The 26,251-nt window shown below is 38.0% G+C and overlaps 2 protein-coding genes and 1 pseudogene across 2 annotated transcripts; all 3 read right to left on the minus strand.

Annotated features, from left to right (window-relative positions):
* Positions 1-490: 490 nt before the first annotated feature.
* On the minus strand, positions 491-2,882 carry LOC107831874 (uncharacterized). The gene is made up of 4 exons (XM_016659674.2): positions 1,725-2,882; positions 1,018-1,612; positions 847-920; positions 491-768 (listed from the first exon to the last, which is right to left on the minus strand). The coding sequence occupies exons 1-2, from the start codon at positions 2,064-2,066 to the stop codon at positions 1,106-1,108; spliced, it is 849 nt and encodes a 282-aa protein (XP_016515160.1). The 5' UTR covers positions 2,067-2,882; the 3' UTR covers positions 491-768; positions 847-920; positions 1,018-1,105.
* Positions 2,883-5,292: 2,410 nt separating this feature from the next.
* LOC142167947 (nudix hydrolase 17, mitochondrial-like) lies at positions 5,293-7,075 on the minus strand. The gene is made up of 4 exons (XM_075228555.1): positions 6,939-7,075; positions 6,710-6,798; positions 6,075-6,190; positions 5,293-5,590 (listed from the first exon to the last, which is right to left on the minus strand). The coding sequence occupies exons 1-3, from the start codon at positions 7,057-7,059 to the stop codon at positions 6,155-6,157; spliced, it is 246 nt and encodes an 81-aa protein (XP_075084656.1). The 5' UTR covers positions 7,060-7,075; the 3' UTR covers positions 5,293-5,590; positions 6,075-6,154.
* Positions 6,936-13,729, minus strand: LOC107831873 (TMV resistance protein N-like; annotated as a pseudogene).
* Between the last annotated feature and the right edge of the window lie 12,522 nt (positions 13,730-26,251).

Raw genomic sequence — 26,251 nt, forward strand, 5'->3', positions numbered from 1 at the left:
AGAAATATTCAACAACCCCTTTATGTCCCAAGATGCGAGTGCAGAAAAAAATGTATGATGTATGATTGTTGGGAAGAAGTTGGACGCCGGCGTGTATGAACAAGGTTTATAGGCAACCCGACGAGCCTACATGCAATTTTGAGGTACGGATTGATGAAACCTGTCAGCAGGAATACTACAAAGGTCGGTTATATTTTCTTCATAATTTGTGTGCAAGGTACCGGGAAAGAGAGCGTCAATCCAAGCAAGAAGTTGAGAAGTTGAAGGCGAAACTCAAGAAGGTGATAGAAGAAAAAAAAAAGCTGGAAGACCAGCTCAAGTGGTTGGAGCAGAGAATACTAGGCGGTCATGACTAAATAATGGCATGCACGTGTTGAGCGCCGTAGTGTATCTTTATGTTTTCCTTGTCAAGCATTTTCATTAGTTGTACTGTTTGTGTTGTGTTAGGTTTGCTATGTTTGTGTTTGTGTTGTACTGTTAAAATAAAATTGTTGTTCAAATGCAGTTAAAATAAAATTGTTGTTAAAACAGAATTGTTGCCATTATTTACATAATGTAGTATTTACACAAAATACAAACAAAAGTAAATCAATGAGTCCCGCATCCTGTGTGCTTCAATGCTGCCACTGGCCTGAGTCACATCCATTGTCGCCCGTGTACACTATCAGGATCATCATCATCAAGTCGCCTCTTTATGTGAGGATGCGCAGCAGTATCGACAGTACAGCTGGCAGGATCGGTAGAAGGGGCCGTCTGGCTGTCAGCAACCTACAAAATAATTACTAAGCTTAGCATGTGAAAATGTATATTAATATTGTACGTGTTAAGACAAAAACATTTTCTCACCATGGTCTCTCGTTGGCCTCCTGAGTATACGCATCTGTGGTGTCATCATCGCATACAGTGGCCTCCGTGATGGGCTGCGACGAAGCTTTAATAAGAAAATTGAAAATTAATTTATGGCAAAACATTAAAGAAAAGAAAACCAATTGAAATTTTACAGTAATACAAATATACCTGCGCCTGTGGTAGATCCGCATCAACCGCCGGGGAAGAGGCATAACTCAACTTGCGCCCGCCATCCACGTCTCGAGTCGGCCGATCCTCAACTGTGGTCGATGGGCCTGAAAAAGAACTGGTCTACATCTCCGTCAAATGTACCCGTGATCAACAATGTATCTGACGCGGTGACTTGCGATGCTGGTAGGGACAACAGAAGGCTGTACAACGGCATGCTGCTGGAAGGCTCATCTAACTGAGGGAAATAACCCGGCTGATCATCTCCAAGATCCTCATCATGTGCCTCCACATGTGGGTCGACAGGTGCCTCAACGCCCCCTTGCTGGGGACCACCTCCTCGCCGTCCACCGCGACCCTGTAGGGCAACCCTGCCTCGTGGGACAGCCCTGCCTCGTGGGGCAGTCCTAGCTCGTGCCCTACTCCTGCCTCGTGGGACAGGCCTACCCTGATGGTACTCCTCTGGAGCCGCATACTCAGCCTCGTGATCCAACCTCGTGCCATCTCTGGCTCGCTGCAGGGTCTGGAGAGCCAACTCTTCCACCTGCTGGCCATACTCAACGACTGCAGCATTGTCGCCATGCTGCTGCATCTCCTGTCCCAACCGGTAGAACATGTGATGTCCAATAGCTTGCGCAACATTTATAATATTGATTAAATAACGCTATATCACAATTATAAGATATTAATAAGCCACAAAAAGATACCAGTGTCTCGTGCTTCCCGGCGTATGGTCTGTACCGATTGCCAAGTACATGAATGGGGTTCCCAATCATCAGCCGAGTGTGACAGCGGTACCATGACATATACAACTCAATAATCGCCTCGTGGATCTGTGAAGGTGGTGGCGGAATCAAGTCCTCTCGCTGGTCCCAAATATGGACCTGCGCCTCTAGCCATCTTACAAATTTATCGTCCACCCTGGTACGATCATCCCGCTGATAATGCATAGGCACCCATGCAGGCTCCCCCGGTATCCCCTGGGGATGGTGAAACTGGCGAAGTACACGCTTTGTGGCATGATGCTCCCCCACATCAAAGTACATCATCGGGACAGAAGTGCTCCAAAGCAGTCGGTTGACTGAGCAATAATCGGGCAGATGAGCTAGCAACTCGTCGTTGTATGGCCATGCTCGCCCAGCACATACTCTTGTACATGTATGCTAGAACAGCAGCACTCCAGCTGTACTGGGGTAACTCATCTAGCTGCTGCAGATGATGCAGAAAACGCATACTCACTAGATTTCCCGAAGTGTTCGGGAACAAGACACCCCCAAAAAGAAGGAACAACGCCAATCTCGTGTACCAGTCAATATGGATATCCTCTGTCTCGCCGGTAATATCGGGGTGCAATATCTCCATATGCTCTCTGATAGCAATCACAGAAATGCGACTGTCCCCTCTAAGTGTAGCCTCACCCTTTGGTCTGAAACCAGTATACTGCCCCAGCAAATCCAAATACTGGGGATGCGTCATAGCTCTCATATACTGGGACAGTGCAATGACCAGTCCATCTACACGTAACCCATACAAAACCTGAACATCCTGAATCGTGATGGTAGCCTCTCTAGTGGGTAGGTGAAAAGTGTGCGTCTCCGGTCACCATCGCTCTATCAACGCCGTGATGAGAGACCAGTCGAGCTGCAGCTGCCCAATCTCAAAAATCCTAAGGAAGCTCGTAACACGTAGGCGATGGACTACGCGGGCATGGAAAACTCTCCCCCTTAAAAAGTCCCACAAGTAGTCCGGTCTCCTGGCGCGGAGAGTCTGATCTAATAGATGTCCCTCCCATACATAGGAGGACCTATGCTCGCCCTGTAACACTAATACCTGATCCGCAGTTGGTCCAAGATGCATAGGCGGCAAGTCCATGTCGTCTACTGTAATTCAAATAACATTAATTGTGTGTTTGTGTTATAATAAATTAAATAATTAATTTTATAATTGGATAGAGTAATTATCTATGGGTTCCAGGCTCGATATTTGAGGCCCATAGCACCAAGCTATCCTTAATTATTATGTATGTAAATTTCAATAAGTTTAAAATTTTGTTAGTTTAATAAATAAAATAATTAATTTTATAATTGGACAGAGTAATTATCTATGGGTTTCATGCTCGATATTTGAGGCCCATTAGCACCAAGCTATCCTTAATTATTATGTGTGTGAATTTCAAGATTTTTAGAATTTTGTTAGTTTTATATATAAAATAATTAATTTTATAATTGGACAGAATAATTATTTATGGGTTCCAGGCTCGATATTTGAGGCCCATTAGCACCAAGCTATCCTTAATTATTATGTGTCAATTTCTAAATTTTTTAGAATTTTGTGTGTTATAATAAATTAAATAATTAATTTTATAATTGGATAGAGTAATTATTTATGGGTTCCACGCTCGATATTTGAGGCCCAGTAGCACCAAGATATCCTTAATTATTATGTGTGTCAATTTCAATAAGTTTAAAATTTTGTTAGTTTAATGAATTAAATAATTAATTTTATAATTAGACAGAGTAATTATCTATGGGTTCCAGGTTCAATATTTGAGGCCCAATAGCACCAAGCTATCCTTAATTATTATGTGTGTCAGTTTCAATAAGTTTAAAATTTTGTTAGTTTAATAAATTAAATAATTAATTATTTAATTGGACAGTGTAATTATCTATGGGTCCAAGCTCGATATTTGAGTTAATTTGATAACATATATTAATTTGTTAGTTTTGTAAGTTTATTTTATAAATTAAATAATTAATTTTGTAAAGTGTAATTGGATAGAGTTTGTAGTTAGTACATACTTAAACTACAGAGACTCTACGCTAAAAGGCTCTATATTTTACTACGCTAAAAGACTCTATATTTTATTACGCTATAAGGCTCTATATTTTACTATGCTAAAAGGCCACTATTCTTTAAGCAAATACATAATCTAAACTAAATAAAAACAATAAACATATGAACATAACATTCACAAAATTACATATAAAAAAGTAAAAGATATTTGTGAACAATTTCATTAACAATAAAAATTATTTATCAAGTTTTAACTATTTTTTGTCCCAAGGCTAATAATTCAATCCGGAAAAAAATAACATACAAATTTAATCGCAAACATAACACAAATCAACGTGGTAACACATTCAACATAAACTAAATCGAAATACCTCGATTTATATTTTTTGAAATATTGGAAATTTGAAATTTTGACCCCGAAAGAAGGAATCCAAAGCTTGGGTTGTATGCGGGACCTACGCTCTTCACTTTTTGTGTGACGGGTGGGGCCCAAGAATTGTTTTTTTAATTGCGGGGAGGGGGTTTTTTAATCGCAGGGGGGGGACCAGCAGTGGTGGGGTGCGTTTTTTTAAAAAATGGAACGAGACAGATCGTGGGGAAGAAGAAGGAGGGGTTATATTTTATTATAGGGAAACGCAGTATAATACTGCATTTTACTTTAACGACTAACTTTCCGTTAAAGTAAAACACAGTATTATACTGCATTTTATGTAGAAATGTAACTTTTTTAACTATATAAACGTATTTTAAGTACAAAAATACGTCATTTCAGTTTCGGTCTCCTCCTCAAAATACCTTGTTCCCATTTGAACTGCAAAAATAGTCCAAAAGCAAAAGTGTAAACCACTTATATCGTTCTAGTCTATGTGAATATCTATTTCTAAACCACTAATATCTATTTCCTTTTTGGTCTGTTCCAAAAAGAATTACCCATTTCTAAATTTAGAATCAATTTAGCTTAAGCTTACAATTTTATCCTTAATGAGAAGTTTTTATAACCACACAAATACTCTGGCCCCTTTTGACTTGTTTAGAACCACAAATTTCAAAAGTATTCTTTTTTTCTTAAACTTTGTGTTTAGTCAAACAAGTTCACATAAATTAGAACGGAGGGAGTAGAAATATAGATGTTACTCTCTCCGTTCCACTTTATGTGAACATATTTTCTTTTTGGTCCGTTCCAAAAAGAATGACCCCTTTTTAAATTTAGAAATAATTTAGCTTAAACTTCCAATTATAACCTTAATGAGAAGCTTTTATAACCACACAAATACTTTGGACCCCTCTTTGAGTTATTTAGGACCACAAATTCCAAAAATCTTTATTTTCTTTAAACTTCATGTTCAGTCAAATAGGTTCACATAAATTGGAACAGAGGGAGTATTACTTTATCAAGGTCCAATTTAGCAAGTAACAACAGACATTAAGATTGCATATTCCTAATTTGAAATGATCATATTAGATGAATTAGAGCACACAGTCTTGAAAGGAAAGGGCTTCTAAGTAACATTTGGTATAATAAATTTGGTATTAACACTCAATATTTTGCAAGAAATTTGAAAGCTCGTGAGCCTTTAACTCTACCACAAAGCCGTAGTTGTAAATATTAATCAAAGAACATTTACTTGTGTTAAATATACTATCCTCGATAATTTTCACCTTTTCCTTAAAAACCCATAAAAGAACGGAGAGATCATAAGGGAAAACGAACCTCAACTTCATCTCGTACTCAGCTTTTTCCACAGTCTCACGCTGTGCTGCGTCATTTGTTTCGACCTCCCTACCATAACAAGAGAGATATTTGTATTTAAAAGTTAAAACAGAGATTTTCCCCTAATATAACAATCAGAGTAAAGCAAAAATCTCCCCAAATGTAACAATCAGAGAGCCAAAGAAGTTTAGGTACATGTCCTTATTAAAGACTCCGATTAATTACCAGTGTGAACAGAGCAAATAAGAATTAAACTATTCATCTTCTCAAACGAAACATGATATATCAACCAGTTTTATCAAATGCGAAAAGCGTAAAAGAGCTCTAATAATAAGGTCTGTTGGGCTTACACGCAAATAAAGCGGGGGCTTTATAATGAAGAAAGGCACAAATGGAGAAAAGAACACAAATATGTATGTGTAGTCCAAGATTAATAATTATACGCATGAATAACAAATATATGGATAAAGAAATTGAAAAAAAGAATTACGATAATATCAATTATTTGGTGTAGCCTCTTCAGGGTTACGCTCATTAGCAAGGAAAAGTATACCTTACAGCCTTGATAACGATACTGAAGCGCCCTCTAAGCAAGGCGAAGTGCTCGACATGTTTTGCACTGCACTTCGGGGCTTAAGCTAGCTTTAAGCGTGCCTTTGCTGATATCAACTGAAAAGGATGAGCAACTAATTAAAGATACAAAATAGTTTATTTCATAGAACACATTGAGAGCCAATATCGTAAAAAGAAGCATCATAAATGAACAAGTCGAAAATACAAATTTGAATTTAGCATAGAAAGCTAGCATTCAAGACTTGAAATTTCTGATTTCTGCTCTTTTCATGGTATATAAAGTACGATTAATTTTTTACTTCTGTGATTGATGTTCCAAATGAAACAGATTTTTCCTTTTCAGGAACCTTTTATGAAGAAATAAAAACAATATTTAAGATGTTGTTTTACTCCCTCTATAATAAACTGAACCTCCACATTTAACTTGGTACAGATATGAAAATGGCCCAGTAAAAGTGTATTGCTAAAGTTAGAGCATGATCATTACTACAAACAATGTTTAAAGTTATGTAGCGCGTAAGAAACTTCTGTTTTTTTTAAGATGAAAATTATTTTGCAAGTGAAAAGTGAACATCAGTTTCTGATGGAGAGAATACAAGACTAGTTGAGCTCTACATCGATGAATAGTTCCAAGGCTGTTTTCATCCATCCATTTTGGCACAGCTTTCTTGCTTGGCGAACATTCATCTGCAATTGGTTTTTACCTGTCAGCAAACACGAAGATGTGATTTCATTTCACAAGACTACTATTCTGGTCTAAGAGAGGAGTCACGTCACCTTTACTAATAAGACCAGTATATAGTATAGATATATGTAGATTTAAAAAGAATGGATTATTGCATACCCAAGTAAGTTCTCTTGCGCATCTCTTTCTCAGGCCAAGAGTCCAGTTGTTCTACTACAAACAAAGGAAACATATGCTCTTCATAAGCAATGCCACCGGCTTTAGAGCAAAGGGCTTCCATACTTGCAACTTACTTTCATTAGAATGTGACCTTTGTTTCTAATGTTATTAGAGTATGCGACAGCGACAACAACTGGATTCATCGGTCATGGAGTCATTGTTATTTTCCCTCATTTGTGGCAAGGCCTCAACCTCAGCTTCTTCTTTATACAACAAACGAAGTCCATACTCCTTCGTTTCTCCAGAAAAAGATAGCCTAATAATCCCATAGTCATTTTTGTTTTTCCATTTGCTTTAGATGTATCCCATAAGCCATCAACCAAGAAAAAATTAATGTCATCTTCTGCCTCCCACCATTCTGAATTGTCGGATGATTCTATATCACATTCTGAATGGTTGGAAAATGCAAGTTTCTGGGTCATGCACGACATATCGTCATCACATACGGGAATCAATTGAGCTGTGGTGTCAATTAAGCTGCCACAGTAACATACAGCAAATCCCAAGAATTTATCAGGTATATACCAATTTTCAGGCAAATTGACTGATACACTACTATCCCTTCCCTTATGGTGGAACCAACTTGGGATCTTCCCCTGAGGATGAGGATGCCAAATGGTAAACACATTTTCGGACAAGGAATCTGAAGCAGAGATGTCATGCCTCAAGGAAGATATATTCTGAAACAGAGCATGTGCAAACAAATTATATATAGAATCATTGTGTGCACTAAGTTTCACCCTCTGCAGTTTCTTTCTTTTTGTTACTAAATTATGGATACTTTTCATAGCCACATGACAATCTACACGCAATTCATTTAATTCAGGGGGAAGTTCTGGTAGCTGTGTAAGCCTCTCGCAATATGATAAGCCCAAGTATCGAAGAGCACCAAGTTGGGCTATGCTTCCAGGCAAATGCTCAAAATTATTTCCACGAAGCTCCAATTTTTTCAAAGAGGATAAGGATCCAATATCTTCCGGAAGTCCTCCATCTATTAGATTGCAACAAGTGAGATCCAGATGTTCCAATGACCGTAATCCTTCAGCCACCGGAGGGAACTCAAAGTGTACTCCATCTTTGAAGCCTCCAAACATCAAGATTTTAAGTTTGTTCAAGCGTACGATGGATGACGGAGGTCGTGAAATTAGAGTATCAGTGGCACGAAGCTTCTCCAAGTAGTCTAAATCCCCTATCTCTTCTGGCAAGCTTTCCAGTTTTGAGCACTTCGACACATTTAGAGAAACCAAACTTTTCAACTTATAGATGCTGCTTGGAAGAGCTACAAGGCTTCTCATACCGCTCAAATCTAGCTTGGTAATATGTGTTTGGTACTGAGTAATAGATGATGGTCGTTCCCTTATCTCCGACTTCATTCTCCCGTGAATTTCTGGAAATTTCTCTAACATATAGCAAAATTCGAAATCCAGATATTTAAGAGATTCCACGTTAACACATGGAAACCTCTTAAGGCTTTCACAATGTCTCAAATTTAACCGAATGAGTTTTCTACAACATCCCAGGGAATGGTGAACCTCTTCAAGATTACTACATCGCTCCAGATTCAAATACTTCAAATTTGGCATCCCTGTGAAATCTGGTGTTCGCATCAGGTTAATCATATTACTCAAATCTAGCTCGGTGATATGATTTTGATACTGAAAAATAGAGGATGGTAGTTCCCTTATCCTAGAGCTTTGTATGTTAATATGTATCTCCGGCTTCATTCTCCCATGTATTTCTGGAAATTTCTCTAACCTATAGCAATGTTCTAAATCCAGATATTCAAGAGATTCCACGTTAACACATGGAAACCTCTTAAGGCTTTCACAACAACTCAAATCTAACTGAATGAGTTTGCTGCAACATCCCAGGGAATGATGAACCTTTTCAAGATTACCACAACCATACAGATCCAAATACTCCAAATTTGGCATCCCCGTGAAATCTGGTGTTTGCATCAGGCTTCTACACTTCCTGAGATCTATCCTCCGTAGAGATGGCAAATGCTGTTCAGAACACAGATAGAATGAGAACCTATTTTTGTTTTGTTTTTTCATTTGTATGTGTGGGCATCAAATGACCTTTGTTGCTACCGTACTTCCTAAAAACTACTCCATTTATTAATCCCTAGAAAATAGTTGTACAGAATGAACTCTTTTTGTTTTACTAATAAGAATTCCTTCCATCACACTATATACAATCGAGGATGAAATTCAAATGAATCTAATCTTACTATGAGAAATAATTGAATAATACGTGACAAAAGCAATAATATTTGTTCATTATCACTAAATTAAAGGACAAAGATAGTTAGAGAGAAATAGATGGCAATAAAATAGAACTCAACTATTGTACCTTTGTTTTCATCCATAAATAACGCAGTGAACTGTCCGAGAGTGCAAGGTAAACAAGCATTTTGGGTTCAAATGTAGATGGCAATGACTTCCAAGGATAGCCTTCCCACACAAAATAACGCAAGTTGTTGGGCAAATACTCAATGGCATAACGGGGCGACGACCTCTCATCAAATATATTTTCACTAATGTTAAGTATCCTAAGCCTTTTCATATTTTTCATGACTTTTTTGCTAAAGCGTAATCTACCAGAATTGAAATTAGTAAGAAAGATTGCTTCCATTGCGGTCCCCTGGTAAGAAGAAGATCATTAGTCTACAAAGTACAATTTCCAATGTCGTATAAAATCCACTCACTCCTAGTAATGCCAAAGTTTCGAGATACAATATTGAATAGATATTTTTTAAGAAATATTGATGTTACTTCAGAAAAATACTTTGTGTAACTAATTCTATAGTTCTATTTTCTAATATTAGAGTTTTTTTAGAAGTTCATTAGAGTCAAGTTTATAAGCTTTTCATGTTGGAATAGAAAGAAACTGCAATTGAAACAATAGTAATAAATTGTAGTAGTAACTTTTTAAATTTTAAAAAGAAAATAAGCAATGGTAAAGTGAATCTCTAATTGAGTTATTATGTAATAACTTGTCATAAAATTTTCAAGTTAATCCGAAGAATGAAACTGGATTAAACAGATTAAGTGGCTACTAGACTAATTCATCACTAAAAAATATAAGAAAAACGAATTAGGCAACATAAATTAAAGAGGCTACTAAACAAATTAGGCAATTAATGTCTTTTTACTAATTAGGCAATTAATATTACTTTTGCTTCTTCTACTAACTAAAGCAAACAACTAAAATGACGTACCTGCAAGACTATGAAGCAAGAGGAACAAATAATTGGAATTGAATAGCCTATGTATCTTTGGAATATAAAAATTAGAAATTAAATATTATTGCATTGTTTAGCCTACTTACTGTATTGTTGATCATCACTTCTTCGAAATCCTCGGCGAGCCATAGTCTGCTACGTTCTCCTGGATTCTTTTACAAGTTCACTATATATTTACCCATATCTTGAATTAGGTCATGCATTTGAATCTCATCATATTCAGAGATGGACACAAGAGATTTTTCAATTAAAATACGCAATCCGTATTCTGCTCCAATATGACAACTCTCAAGAACTTGCATGACGTAATCTTTTTTTTCTCCTCGCAAGATGCATGCAATATCTAGAAACATCTCTTGTTGGATGGGCTCCAATCCATCATAACTGATTTTGAGCTTTTCAACAATTTCCGAATTTGAATTAATTTTCATGTGCTCTATCGCACTTTTCCATTCAGTTAAGCCTAGGTTACGCAGCAAAGAACCCCACACTTTGAGGGCTAAAGGAAGGCCTTTAGCATAATTTACAACCTCCAATGAAAGCTCCTTAAAATGCTCATCTGGACATTCTTTTCCAAAAGCATACTGATTGAACAATTGCATGGATTCATAATCAAGTAGTGCAGTCATTTCATATATTACATTACATTTCCCTATCAAATGCTTGTCTCTAGTTGTTACAACAACCCTACTGCCATTACCAAACCAACCAATATCACCTACTAAATACTCTAAATGATCTTCATGATTTATATCATCAAGCACAATTAGCACCTTCTTACAGAAAAGTCTGTCCGGAATCATCCGCTTCCCGTCATGCTTATTATTGACGTAATCATCTTTTCTTCTTAACAATTCAGAGAGAAGGGTGTTTTGCAAAGAATGCAATTTTTCATTTTCTTTAATATCCGCAAGGAAACAAGAAGCTTCAAATTGATGAGATAAATTGTCAAAAATGGCTCTTGCTATTGTCGTCTTCCCTACACCGCCCATGCCCCAGATCCCCAATATGATCCGAACATTATTGATTCCTACCTTAAGTAAGGACTTTAATTTCTCCAGATGCGTATCTATTCCGACAATATCTCGCAAAGAAGACAAAGTAGCTCTATTACACAATTTGGAAATTTGGTCAACAATCTGCTGAATATTCTCTGCTTCAATCCTACGAAAATAAAAAAAATCAATTGTAGATAAATATAAGAAAGTCAAGTATTAGTACGCATTTCATAATTAATTTTTTTGTTTACATAGGGGTAGGGGAAAGGGAGAGAAACTAAATATTGAACTAAGCTACTAAATATTGAGCTACTAGAGTCAAGGAATCAAACTCTCATCAACTAGGCAAATAGCCAACAAACAGGGGCGGCTCAATGGTGAAGCCACTCAAGCAATTGCTTGAGGCCCCATATTTATGGGGGCCCAAAATTTTCTTATACTATTAAATATTTGTATTTGTATTTGATAATTTTTTTTTTTAAAAATATTTAATATATAAAAAAATATATTTCATAAATAAAGAAACTATGAGACCAATATAGATAATTTGAGAATGGGAATTGCGAACTCTATCAAATATGATAGCATAAAACAATTGCAAACTCTTTTTTTGTCAAGCTTTCCCGGCATTGCACTAGAAGTATTGAAATAACAAAAGTAATATCAAGTTATCTATGACTATTTGTTAAACCAAGTTCAATTGTTCTATACTTTTCTTATTACTTTGCATCTAAAATTTATTATTTTTTGATATATTTTGTTAGTAAGTATATGTATTATCTTTTTTAATTTATTAGAATTTTAATATGTCAACAAGAAAATACGAATATTAAAAATGCCAAAAAAAAGATAGAAGAATTGAAACTTTAATATAATTCCCAAAAAAGGAAGAATTTGTGGTAGATAAATAAATTACTAATATATTTCTACTTTCTAGGATTATTATTCAATTATATTAGGATTTTCTGATTTTCTAAAAGATCTAAGTTACACAATCTAATTTCATTGATTGTCATTTACACGTTAAAAAATATTTTATCTTTATTTTCTTGAAAAAAAAAGGAATGATGGTTGTTATATATGTCTCTATCAATAAGAAGATATTGTTCCTATCAATATAATTAGAGAGAATAAATTAAAAACATCTTAAGCTATTCACGTTTTGCTATTACCCCAGAAGTCACTATAGTTCCTATCACTACAATTCCTCAATAACATTCTTGCACATATAATATTTTGATTGCTCCTTCAAGCGTTTGTTTTATGTGCGTAGTCTTTTAATCATCTCTATGTAAATTAACAATATTCAGCAGCTCAGTTTCTTGGCAGGGGCGGCTCAACAGTATTCGGGGCGTAAAAACCTTAAGTTTTTCCTTATTTAAAAACTCATTTAATAAAATTTTATTTTGAAATTTATATTTCTAGCTTTTTGAGATGTAAATTTTTTAATAATTTATTTATAATCAATTTCTTAACTAGGATTATATATATTTCTACTTTCTAGGATTATTATTCAATTATATTAGGATTTCCTGATTTTCTAACAATGAAATTAGATTGTGTAAGCAGTATTCTTAACAAAATAAATTGATTAAGCTTCCACCTTTTAATTTTTATTTTGTACATATGATAAATTTATTTAGTGTCTCACATAAGCAACCACAGTTGAAAGAAAATTATTCCTTCTGAGCTCCTCACTTTGCTCCTGTAGTAACTTGAACCCGCAACTTCTCTTTTTAATATTCCATTTTTTTCATTGTAAGAAATTACTATGTGTTCTTAACTCACCCGTCACGGACATCATATCCTTTTAGATTTGCGGCAGCAGTTAGAGCATTCCTCCATCTTTGGAGCTTCTCCATTCCTTCATCATCATCCTTATATCTTGTTTCATGTTTGTCAAAGGCTTCAGCAAAGCTCTCCCTCTGGTATCGAACGTGTGATGGTTCCACATCATAGAAGACTGGTATGACAGTTTGTCCACATAGATCCTTGCATTCCATGATCTTTACTAACTCATCTAAGCACCACCTCGATGTTGCATACTTCTTTGAGAAAACGACAAGCGCAACTTGAGACTGTTCGATAGCTTTCAAGAGTTCATCTGATATTGATGCGCCATGCTCTAGCCTTTTATCATCTTGAAACGTAAATATTCCACTGTTTTCCAAGCATTTGAAGAGGTGACCTGTAAAGGTTCTTCGAGTATCTTCACCTCTAAAACTTAGAAAGACATGGTAATTCCACCGTGGAAACTGTGAAGTACTTGTAGACGAAGTAGAAGATGATGAACTTAGAAAGACTTCGTGTGGAAACTGTGAAGTACTTGTAGAAGCAAAAGATGATGCCATTGATTCAGTTAATTATCTGAAAAGAAAATAACTTGTATGTGGATAAGTTGTAGTTGTGGTAAGAGATCAACAAGTAGCTACTGACACTTCAAATAAGAAATAGCTATGGCTCTACTCTATAGAATTATTGGTACTGGGTTTTCTTTGAACTTTAATACAAGGAAGATCACTGTATAGTACACACAATGGTCAGCTAAAAGTACAAGTGGGTGTATTGAATTGAATTATTGCTCTAAAGCACAAACACAAACGTCCCTGTCTCTCTTTTTGCCAAAGAAAAAGGACCCCATTGATTGAATTTCTTTTTCTATTTTAATCAAAATTGAATGACTTTTTTATAATGAATATGAAATTTAATGATCTTTACATAACCAAAAAAAAAATAACTTTTGGATAATGAATACTTATTCCGTTCCAATTTATGTGAACCTATTTTCTTTTTAATCCGTGCCAAAACAAAAATCTCTTTCCCTATTTAGAAACAATTTACCTTTATGCAATGATTTATAGCCACACAAAATATATGTGCCTCATTTTACACCACAAGATCAAAAGTCTTCTATCTTTTCTTAAATTCCGTGTCCAGTCAAATGGGTTCACATAAATTGAAACGGAGGGAGTACAAATTAAATGACCACCTATATAAAAATTTAATCGCAGATTTGCTTCCAATTTATTAAGGTTAAGAAAGTTACAATAAAGTTTCGACAAAATTGTACAATATACTGTGGAACATATCATTCTGCAAAAAAGGGAAAATAAAAGGAATTATCTGGTCGACTATTCAATCCTTTTTCCTCTTGATTCCACCTTTAACTGGTAGGTTTGTAAAAGAAAATGAGTGACAATCATAGACACGTCCCCAAAAAAGAGACTTTTATTGTTAACTAAGGGTGTGTTTGGTATGAAGAAAATGTTTTCTATGAAAAATATTTTCTTAGAAAATGTTTTCATGGAAATGAGTGATTTTATCATCTTTGTTTGGTTGGTGAGTGGAAAATATTTTTCGAAAAATATTTTCTATTTTATGGTTAGAAAGTAGAAAATATTTTTTTTAGTAAAATATTTTTTATCCAACTGATTGAAAAATAAAAATCTTTTTGGAGAGAGGGGTGAGGTGGGGTTGGGTGGGTGGGTGTGGGGTAGGGGAATAGGGTGGGGAAGATTGATAAGGAGTTTTCGAAAATATTTTCCCTTCTCGTAATAAGGAAAACATTTTCCTCCAATTGGAGCTAACCAAACATTTAAGCGAACCAAACATGAGAAAATTAAAAAATATTTTCCTTTACACCAAACATACCCTAAGTGAAGGTAAATTTTTTAAATATAATATAATTGCCGAGATGGAAGATGTAGATTAGGATATGTAAATAAGTGATGCTAACTTTTAAAATAAGATATGTAGCACAGAGCGTAAAATCTTTCTTATGCTTGTAGTAAGACTTGAGTTATTTATTGTGGTCGTTTGCAGTAATACACTTGATGATATTTCTAATTAAGTTATACTCCCTCCATTCACTTTTATTTGGTATGTTTTGACTTTTCACGCTCCTTAAGAAATACATATTTTATTGAATTTGAGAAAATAATTTGAAATGAGTAAAAAATACTGTGGGTACGTATAACTTGAATTTTTTTTGCCTTCTCTTGATATGCGTAAAGTGACAAGTAAAAGTGAACATTGTTCTCAACACCTTGGATCCAGTCCCCTTCCTCATTCTTAATTTTGTGGATGTAGAGTTTCCTTCTTCTTCCTCTGATCAGGGCCTGCTGCACTAGAGGTGATGAGAACATTGGAAAGGCTGCCTGTGAGTACTTTCATGAACTATTCTCTGACCATGGCTCAATCGTCAGGGAAGATCTACTCTCCATCATTCCAACCATGATTACCAATGATGACAATGACAATCTTACCAAAGATCCTTCAATGACAGAATTTAAAGAAATTGTCTTTTCCATGAATCCCTCTAGTGCAGCAGGCCCTGATGGCATGAATGGGAAATTCATTCAAGCATGCTGGGAAGTGATTAAGGAAGACCTCCTTAATGTTGTTTTGTCTTTCTTCAGGGGCAGCCCAATGCCCACATACATGAAAAATGCTTGCCTTGTCTTACTACCTAAAGTGGAATTCCCCAACAGTCTCACAGAATTTAGGCCAATCAATCTCTGCAACTTTATCAACAAAATCATTTCCAAGGTTATATGCTCAAGGTTCAGTCCTATTCTTCTAAGAATAATTTCTGCAGATCAATCTGGATTTGTAAAAGGAAGGAACATCTCAGAGAATACTATGCTTGCACAAGAAATTGTCCATGGAATCAAGAAGCCAAATGTGGGGTCAAATATGGTCATCAAGCTGGACATGGCCAAGGCCTATGACAGAGTTTCCTGGAGTTTCACTTGCCTTACGCTCAGGAGAATGGGTTTTAGTGAAATGATCATTGACATGATCTGGAGAACCTTGTCTAACAACTGACATTCAGTCATTGTCAATGGCACTAGGTGTGGATTCTTCCACTCTACTAGAGGTCTCAAACAGGGTGATCCCTTAGCACCCTCCCTTTTCATCATAAGAGCTGAACTCTTGTCAAGGATGCTCAACACTTTGAACCATAATGAGCTTTTCCATGGCTTCTATATGGAGAAGAGGTCCTCAGATCAACTACCTAAGCTTTGCAGATGACATTATCATTTTCACTTCTGGTAGAAGATCCTCCCTAAGGAAAATCATGTGGATCCTCACCAATTATGAAAAAACATCTGACCAACTCATAAACAGACAAAAAAGCCATTTCATGACTGCTAACTCTGCTTTACCAAGTGTTGTCAGAAGAATCCAGAAAGCGACAGGTTTTAACAAAAAGGATTCTCCACTCACATACCTGGGTTGCCCTCTGTATACTGGAAGGAGTAAAATTATGCATTTCAATATTCTTATTTCCAATGTGGTGGGCAGAATTAAAGGGTGGCAAGGCAAGATGCTATCCTATGGTGGCAGAGCAACATTAATCAAGTATGTACTTCAATCATTACCAATTCATCTCCTTTCAGCAGTCTCTCTTCCAAAGACTGTCATGAAGCAAATTGAAAAGCCGACAGCTAATTTTTTCTGGGGAATGGATAAGGACAAACAAAAATACCACTGCGCTTCATGGACTAAGCTATCCTACCCCACTAGTGAAGGTGGGGTAGGCTTCAGAACCATCCAAGACTCATGTAAAGCCATGGAGCTCAAGCAATGGTGGCCTTTCAGAACAACAAACTCTCTCTGGAGTTCATTTTGAAGTCAAAATATTGTCAAAGATCCAATCCCATATCCAAGAAATGGCACCCAAGACAATCTCAAGCATGGAAAAGACTGATGCTAAATAAGAAGGAAGTAGAAACAGTAATTCATTGGAGACTTCACAGTGGGAAATGCAGTTTCTGATGGGACAATTGGCTTGGTTCTGGGCCTTTGGCACACAGTAGAACAGAAGGGGGCAAACCTGGCAACATCTCAGTGTCCAACTTCTGGATTGAAGGCCATGGGGATCTCTGAAAGCTCAGTGAGCATGCCCCAGCTCACAAAATCATAGAAATCATGCAAACAACCATTCACTTCAACCCTGATTTGCCTGATAAGCCTATCTGGACTCCTATTGCAAAGGTAAATTTACATGTGCCTCTGCATGGGACTTTGTCAGGAAAAAAAAATACCCAATTTCACTAACAGGAAGATATGGCATAGTAAAGTTCCATTTAAGTGGTCTTTTTGCTTGTGGAGAGCAATTAGAAACAAACTCCCAACCGATGATAGGGTGCAAATTTTCAGCAATCCAACAGCCACCAGGTGTGTCTGTTGCTCCATGCATGCTTTGGAAACAATGAACCACCTTTTCGACTCTGGGAATTTTACAAGAATTATATGGAAGAAATATGGTGGGTATGTAGGCATCCAAACCTAGAACATGCCTCTGAGGTTGCTTCTTATGAAATGGTGGATGTTGAAAGCTAATAATACTATGCATAAACTCATCCTAGATACTCTTTCCATCATCATTTGCTGGAATCTTTGGAAGAACAGATGCAACCTCAAGTATGGGGCCAAAAAGTCTTCCCTTACCAGGGTCCTCTACTTAGTCAATTCAGATGTCAACCTACTCCTAAGATCCAACTACCCAGACATCCAATGGCCTTTTAATTGGGGGGAAATTTACCCACTCATTGAAAACCTCCAGCACCACATCATCATAACTCAAGTTACATGGAACAAGCCAGACAATGGATTTGTCAAGATCAATTCAGATGAAAGTGCAATGACAAATCCTGGTAAGATTGGAGGGGCTGTCATCATCAGGAACCAAAATGGTTATTTCATTCATGCAATGGTCATTCCATTGGGAGAGGGTACCAACAATTATGCTGAAACCGAAGCAGCTAGAATAGGAGTTTAGTGGTGCTTGGATAATAGATTTCCCAGAATCCAGTTGGAAGCAGATTATGCACTCCTAGTTAATTGGTTGACAGAGGAAAATGACCCTCCATGGGCTTTAAGTGAGAATATCTCTTAACTCAGGCTCCTATGCTCTCTCTTTGAGGATTTCAAGATTACTCATGTCTATAGAGAAGCAAATTGCTCGGCTGATTCTCTTTCAAAACTCAGTCATGAACTCACTCTACCAGCTCACTTCACCAATGTTGCCTCACTATCATCCCACATCAGAGGTCAAATAATCCAAGGCCAATGGAGCATCCCAGCCTTCAGATACAAAACTACCAAGAAAATCAAAGTTCCTTCACACATGGCATTTACTTCTTCTCATGGCTATGGATGATAAAAGAAAATCTAGGGGAGTTGAACTAATTGTCCAAATGATTCTAGCCATTCACTCAACCAAAAAGTTCACCAAACAAAGGCACTGGCTAGACAGAATCCTACCACTAACCTTGTTCTCTTTTTTGCAGGTCCTTCTCATTCATGAACTTCCCATCCCATTGTTGTTATTTCAGAATGTGGTATCAGCACTTGTGCTCATTCTCCTGAAATTACAACAATGGTTTGATGAAGGTCATAAAGAGAAACAGGTCATTCAAGGCTCAGAAGCCACTCTCTAGTATGCTATTTGCATAATATCCATGATAAGCATACTGGGGAATGTCTCTTGGTTCAACACAAACCACACCACACATGCCTTTCACCATAGTAGCACACCTTTTTTCTATATTATTCACTACAACAGACCTCCAGATACTCACCATATGCAGGAGAATCTTCTCCAAAAAGAAAGGAAATACCTGAAAATCACAGTCCTCGGATGGCTTAAAAACCAGTTTTTCTTTCTCTTTTCTTTTCATACTCCTAAACCCCGCAAGAACCTAGGAGATCCCCTCCTCTTTTGGCATCTCAACTCTGTACACCCCATTGAACTTTCCAAACAAAACAGTCCCAAAAAACTGGGCAGAACTGCCTATTTTTTCACTGACTTTGTTTCTTGTTTTGCAGGTACATTCTCTTCCTCCTTAATCATTCAACTAATATGGTTTTTGAGAGTAGTAACAACTTCCCCTTTGTTCATTCTCCTAAATCCAACCCAGCTGACATTCATCCATCATCCCCACAGAAAAAACACAACACAATTGCAATCAAAAGTGCTGAATGCAGTACTCGCACCTGTAGGTTGTGCAGATTTTGCAGCACCGCTTTTACCAGTTCCTGAAATCAGTTACAGCTCACCCTTCTCATATAAATCTCATTTCCAATCCAAAGAACTCCACCACCCAAATTGTTCTCACCACTACTGCAGCCCCCCTTATACATGCAGTCATGGCTCTTTCAGCCAAGTTCCTTCTTTCAGCATGAGCATCTATTCAGCTGATTGCAGTCACAAGAACCTGCAATCAGCTGTTAGACCAAGGATCCCAATTTCTCCCCTTCCCCCAGACTCATCTCCAGAATCTACAAGAACCTGGAGATTGAGCTCTCTTTCACTAACTGTTTTTCATTTTGCAGGTTCAGAGAATTCACTTGATCAACTGGTACTGTCTCAGCCAGTGGTATCAACATTTCTAATGCTCATTCTGCTGAGAAAGTATCTTTTGATCCAAGTCTCTCCCTTCATCCAACCACACACACACATATTTACATGGTTCATTACAGGCATATCACCCACAGCAACAAACCATCAACCAGACATCCCAGCATGAACAAGTGTGCATTCAACAGGTTCAACCATACTGGAACAAATGTGCCCCTTTCAGTTACTCTATGGCAACCGCACTCACAGCCTGGATCACTCTACCAGGAAATGAATCACTTTTTGGCTCACTCTTTTCTGTCAGAATTTCTAGGCAGCAGCATCACATTTCAACCTCACTAGGACTATTTTTGTCAACTATCTTCCATTTGGCTTTCCTTGACCTCAATGTCAAAGCTAAATGGTAGATAGTCCAGCTCTTTGAATTGGATTATGTATCATTCTTCATTAATATTTCCTACATGTACATGGAAGAAAACCTTACATCTCTTTTGCTTAGCATTCATAGGTTTACTAGTACTTTTTGTATAGTTGACCTAGGCTTAACAAAATTGTTTTTTGTATCACCAATTGACTATCTTTTTTGGATAGACAATTGGTCCATCCTTATAGGTCTAACCTACCATAGTGTTAGAGTGCATCTTGGCTACCATATGTGGTTGACCAAATGTATTTTCATCTTTATTGTGGAGGTAAGGTTCAGGTTCCCCTCCACCTTTCTTGTAATATATGTTTTATCTATGAAAATCAGCACTAGGCACAATGCCTAGTGAATTCAAAAAAAAAGTGAACATTTATTTTTAGTATACATTCCAAGTAAAAGTAAACGGAGTGAGTAAATAGGAGACAAAATAAGCTATTATCACAAAAAAAATGAAAAGTTTCTAAAAATGATGGGCTCCACTCCATACAAGTATTGTTATTGGATAATGTACCATTATATATGGTAGGGTCTCATTGAGTATTACTTCTGGGGCGGAAACATATGCTCTCCTCCCTAGATCATATATATAATATTGGTGCATCACTGTAAGTGAGATTCTGAGTTTAAATATTATGTCAATCTTATTGTTTTTTTCCTCCAAAACTAGGCATCACATGGTGCGTGTTAATTAAGTACAATTCTTTTTCTTTCTTTCTTTGGGATTTATTCTTTCAAAATTTTCACATATTAAAATTCTCATTTTTTGTTTGCACCGAAAAATCTTATATGATTAAATAAAATGTGCATGTTAAACTAGTGGATAATGCAGTTCAAACAGTCTTAATGACTAGTAATTTGAAGCCTTAAGAAAGCGGTTTTTTCGGCACTCGCTTCCTTCGTCTTAAGTCAATTTCAGTTTAATTTTTCGATGCGGAACTCTTAGTCGAGCTGATGGCAAGATCGATTTTTTTGTTCGGACTGAGCATATCCAAGAAAGACACAAGTGGTTGCCTTGGGGACAATTTTGATTTTAACTGCGCAGGAATATGAACAAAACATGTGTTGATCCCAATATTTTCAGCGCAAATTATGGATACAGATGTAAGAAAATTACTATTACAAAATAATAATTTTGAACTTATAATTGCAAAAGTGTAATGAGTGCAATAGTAAGGACCAAACGCTGAACCTGTACAATTTATATCCTGGATTCAGTACCTCTTCATAACAGTGCACCCAAGGGCGAAGCTATGCTCTTTTAAGGGTGGTCAATTGACCACCCTTTGTCAACAATTTGCACTGTATATATAGGTAAAATATTAGGTTTTAGAGGCATATAACATATATTGAACACCCTTTGTCAGAATTAAACGTTGAACCCGTAAAATTTATATCCTGGATTCACTACCTATTCATAATAGTGCACCCATATTTCCAAAATCCGGGATTCGCCTTCGATTACTCCTAATAGAAAGTAAATAGTAGGATTTTTTTGTGAAGCTCCTTCTTAATTTTACTCCAGTTGATTAGATTATTATTGTTACTACTGAATTTTCTTTGAACTTTAATAGAAGGAAGTAGGAAATCCCCTATATCTATGGACAACGAAAACTACAAGTGGATATATGAAGCTACAAAAAAAGCTCCAGTTGATTAGTATTTTTATTGTTATAGAGGTTTCTTTGAATTTGTGACGACCCAAAGGGGTCATCACCTATTTTCTCTTTCTTTTTGTGCTTCCGAGGCCTTGAAACATCATTTTTAGTCACCTCGGTTGCGTGCGCAGTCCGGGCGCATAGCCAGAAAGCTTAAATATGAGTTCTGTGTGAAAAATGATGAATTTTGATATTAATATGATTAAAGTTGACTTTGGTCAACATTTTGGGTAAACGGACCTGGACCCATGATTTGACTGTCCCGAGGATCCGTAGAAAAATATGGAACTCGGTTGCATGCCCAAAATTGAAATCCGAGGTCCCGAGTCCGAGAAATAATTTTTTAAAAGAAATTATTTTTTTGAAATTAATATGGAAATTTGTAATGAAAACGGATTAGAAAGTGTTGGTATCGGGCCCGTATTTTGGTTCTGGCACCCGGTACAGGTCTTATATGTGGTTTAAGTGCTTTCTGTAGAGTTTGGTTGAATTCGGATGTCGTTTGACGTGTTTCGGACTCAAAGTTCTAAATTTGAAAGTTTATGAAGTTTGATGAAAAATTGATGATTTTGAGGTTGATTCCTCGTTTTTGATGTTATTTTGGCGATTTGATCGCACGGTTAAGTTCGTACGAGGTTGTTGAGTTAGTGTGTGTATTTGTTTAGGAGCTCCGAGGGCTCGGGAGTGTTTCAGAAGAGTGTCGGAATTGCTTTTGAACTTAGAGTTGCAGAAAATCTGCTGTCTGCTGTAGCCAGTTCCTTGTGCTATGCGATCGCATTGCTTGACCACGATCGCATAGTTCAAGTTTCAGAGGTTCAAATTTACTCTATGCGATTGCATAGCTCCCCCGCGATCGCATTGTTTTACTTTGAGAATCCTGTTTTTGTTCTATGCGAACGCATTACCTCTACGCGATCACAATGCTTTAGCCCAGTTTCATTACAAATTACTTTATGCGATCGCACTCTCCTTATGCGATCGCAGAGCACTGTCCCCCTCTACTCTATGCGATCGCACTCCTTGTCCGTGATCGCATAAGACAATTTTGCCCAGTGATTTTTAAGTTTTAAAACAGAACAGTGACGGGATTTTTCACCCAAAAACACACGAACTCTTCTTCTCCACAGCCCCTAGGCGATTTTTAGAGCACTTCTTTACCAAAGATTCTTGGGTAAGTATTGTTTAACTTGTTTCCTTCATTTTCCTTCATCATTTATCAAATTCCTAGGCTCAAATCATGTAATCTAGGGTTGAAATTGGGGGAATTGGGTAGAGTTAGGGCTTTTCAATTTTCTTTGATTTAAACCTCATTTTGGGGTCGAATTTGAAAACAAATTGTATATTCGAGCTCGTGGGGGAATGGGTGATATGAATTTAGTCCGAACCTCGTATTTCGACCAAGCGAGCCCGAGGTCGATTTTTGGAATTTTTGGAAGAAAGGTTGGGAATCTATAATCATGCATTGGGTTTGATTTGTTTAGCTATTATTAATATTATAAAGTCGTTATTTCATAGATTTGATTGAGTTGGAGCCAAATTCGAGAGGGAAAGCGATCGTTGTGTATTGATTTAGCAGTGGAAGTTGAGGTAAGTGTTCGGTCTAACTTTGGCTTGAGGGAATAGGAGTAGAGTCTTGTTTTCTAATTGCTAATTGTCGAGTATGGTTTATAGGCATGGTGACGAGTATCTATACACTGATGTCTAGCATGACCGTGAGTCTTAAATTGCTAAATTGTTGTATTTTTAATTGAAACCTATGAGAACTGGGTTAGAAATCTTTAGAACTGAACAAGTAATTATTATGAACATGCATCGGTACTAATGGTTTTAAGTAAAAATTGAATGAGTTTGGTTATAGCTGGATCTCCCTTGCCGGGATAGTTGATTTGACATTTTGTTCCCTTGCCGGGAGATCACTATATTATTTGTACCCTTGCCGGGTAAATTGTTGTGTTATTTTGTTCCCTTATTGGGATTTTCTCTCGAAAGATTGTATTGGAAATGAAATGGGAGCGTGTGGTACGCCTACCACGTGATGTTATGAAATGGAAGCGTGTTGTACGCCTACCACGTGATATTATAAAATGGGAGCGAGTGGTACGCCTTCCATGTGAGATGAGGAAATGGGATCGTGTTGCACTCCTGCAACAAGAGGAAATTGAAACAAGTGAAAGTAGTTTGTTTACCCATATTCCATGTTAGAAGAAATCAGACGTAGTTTCTTTTATTATTCCTGATATTCTGTTTTTTCGTCTGCCATCCCCATTAGCATGTTTCCCCCTCCCAGCTTTAATTGTTTACTTTCCGTTGTTATTTCGTTGTACTTGCATATATATATCTGCACAGGTTTGTTTGGTAGTCTGGTCTAGCCTCGTCACTACTTTGCCGGGGTTAGACCAGACACTTACCAACACATAGGGTCAGTTGTGTTAATGCTACACTTCTGTGCTCTTTTGCACAGATCACAGTAATGGAGCAGCCTTTGGACATCAGCAGTAGATCGGGAGCAGGCCTTCAGTCCAGAGTGAGATACCGAGGTAGCCTTGCAGGCGTCCGCGGTCCCGGTGTCTCTCTTATCCTGTTTTAGTTGTTATCCCTTGTATTTCGGGACAAGCTCTTGTCATTTCTTTCTAAACATTGTATTTAGTAAACTCTTAGAAGATCGTGAGCTATGTGACACCAGGTTTTGGGGTAGCGTATTGTGTTAACTTCCATAGTTTTTATTCAGTTTCTTTAATGTTAAGTCTTCCGCTTTAATATTTTAAATGCAAGGTTTTATGTTATTATTATGAACTGTGAAAAAGGGGAATTAAGTTGGCTTGCCTAAATCCTATCAGTAGGCGCCATCACGACTCCCGAGGGTGGAAAATACGGGTTGTGACAAGTTGGTATCAGAGCACTAGGTTACATGGGTCTCACAACTCACGGACGAAATTGGTAGAGTCTGAGGGATCGATACGGAGACGTCTGTATTTATCCCCCATAGGCTACAGAGTTAGGAAAACTTCACTTTTGTTCTTTTTTGTCGTGCGATTCAGTTTCTGAAATACTGATTGTCTTTCTACTCTGTTCTTTCGTAGATGGAGAGAATACGTGCTTCCTCTTCTACCGCGCAGCAGCCCGAGCCCCCAGCAGCAGCTCCTATGAGGGGCAGAGGGCGAGGCCGAGGCCGTGCTAAAGGCCGAGGCAGGGGCAGAGCTCAGCCCCGAGCAGCAGCCCCAAATGTGGATCCTTAGATTGATTATGACGGGTAGGTTCCAGCTCCAGCAGCTCAGGTGGGCCCAGCTCAGGTCCCAGAGGGGTTTATAGCCACCCCAGTACTTTAGGACACTTTGGTCAGATTGGTAGGCCTTATGGACAGCATCACTCCAGCGGGTTTGCTTCCAGTAGCACCAGCCACCTCTCAGGCTGGAGGAGGGGTTCAGACTCTTGCTATACGTACTCCGGAGCAGGTAGCTGCTCAGGCTCAGGTTCCAGTGGTTCAGCCAGCTGTGTCAGTTCAGTCGGGTATTGTGACTCAGACCGGCGATGGAGCGTCTATGTCCGTAGATGCTTTGTGGAGGCTGGATAGGTTAACCAAGCTCTTCACTACCACATTCAGCGAAGCTTCTTCAGAGGACCCCCAAGATTTCTTATACAACTACCATGAGGTTCTTTGGACTATGGGTATTGTGGAGACCAATGGGGTCGACTTTGCCACCTTTCATCTAGCAGGATCTGCCAAGACTTGGTGGAGGGACTATTGTTTAGCCAGACCAGCGGGGTCGCCATCTCTGACTTGGGACCAGTTTGCAGAGTTGTTCTTGGAGAAGTTTCTCCTCGTTACTCACCGAGAGGCTCTTCGCAGGCAATTTAAGCGCCTTCAGAAGGGCTCTATGACAGTCACTCAGTATGAGAACCGGTTCATTGATTTAGCTCGCCAAGCTATTGTCATACTCCCCACCGAGAGAGAGAGAGGGTGCAGAGGTTTATTGATAGGTTGATTCAGCCGATTCGTCTCCAGATGGCCATGGGTGCCGGGAGTGAGATTAGTTTTCAGGAGGCGGCCAATGCGGGCTGTCGAGTTGAGATGGCTCTGTCATAGGGAGGTGGTCATGGGTAGGATAAGAGGCCCCGTCACTCAAGCAGATTTACTGATACCTTGTCTGGAGGTAGAGAATCTTATGGTAGAGGACATCCTCCTATGCCCTTTCAGTTAGCTCTACCGGTCTCTCATGGTACTTTATATGGTAGCGGTTCTCAGCCGTATTATCCTGATCAACAGTCTTTTAGTGCACCATCAGCACCTATCAGTGCACCACCACTTCGTTATTCCCAGCGGCCGAGGGCTTGTTCACGTGTGGCGATATGAGGCACATTGTCAAGTATTGCCCTCGAGCTTCTGGCAGCTCTCAGCATCAGAGTTCTCGTGCTATGATTCAGGCACCGAAGGTTCCACAGCCTGCCCAGCCAGCTAGAGGTGGAGGTAGAGGTCATAGAGGTGGAGGTAGAGGTCATAGAGGTGGAGCTCAGACCGCTAGAGGTAGAGGCCAGCCAGTAGCCAACCGTCCCAGAGATGTGG

The sequence above is a fragment of the Nicotiana tabacum genome, chromosome 13, assembly GCF_000715075.1.
Source record: "Nicotiana tabacum cultivar K326 chromosome 13, ASM71507v2, whole genome shotgun sequence".
NCBI lineage: Eukaryota > Viridiplantae > Streptophyta > Magnoliopsida > Solanales > Solanaceae > Nicotiana > Nicotiana tabacum.

Excerpts from the sequence above, each read along its gene's own strand:
- LOC107831874 (XM_016659674.2), bottom strand. The coding sequence starts at position 2,066 with ATGATGTACTTTGATGTGGGGGAGCATCATGCCACAAAGCGTGTACTT. Across the intron at positions 1,613-1,724 it reads CCGGGAAGCACGAGACACTG|GAGATGCAGCAGCATGGCGA; the intron begins GTATCTTTTTGT and ends CGGTTGGGACAG.
- LOC142167947 (XM_075228555.1), bottom strand. The coding sequence starts at position 7,059 with ATGGAAGCCCTTTGCTCTAAAGCCGGTGGCATTGCTTATGAAGAGCAT. Across the intron at positions 6,799-6,938 it reads GCGCAAGAGAACTTACTTGG|GTAAAAACCAATTGCAGATG; the intron begins GTATGCAATAAT and ends GTTTGCTGACAG. Across the intron at positions 6,191-6,709 it reads CCTTGGAACTATTCATCGAT|TTGATATCAGCAAAGGCACG; the intron begins GTAGAGCTCAAC and ends CATCCTTTTCAG.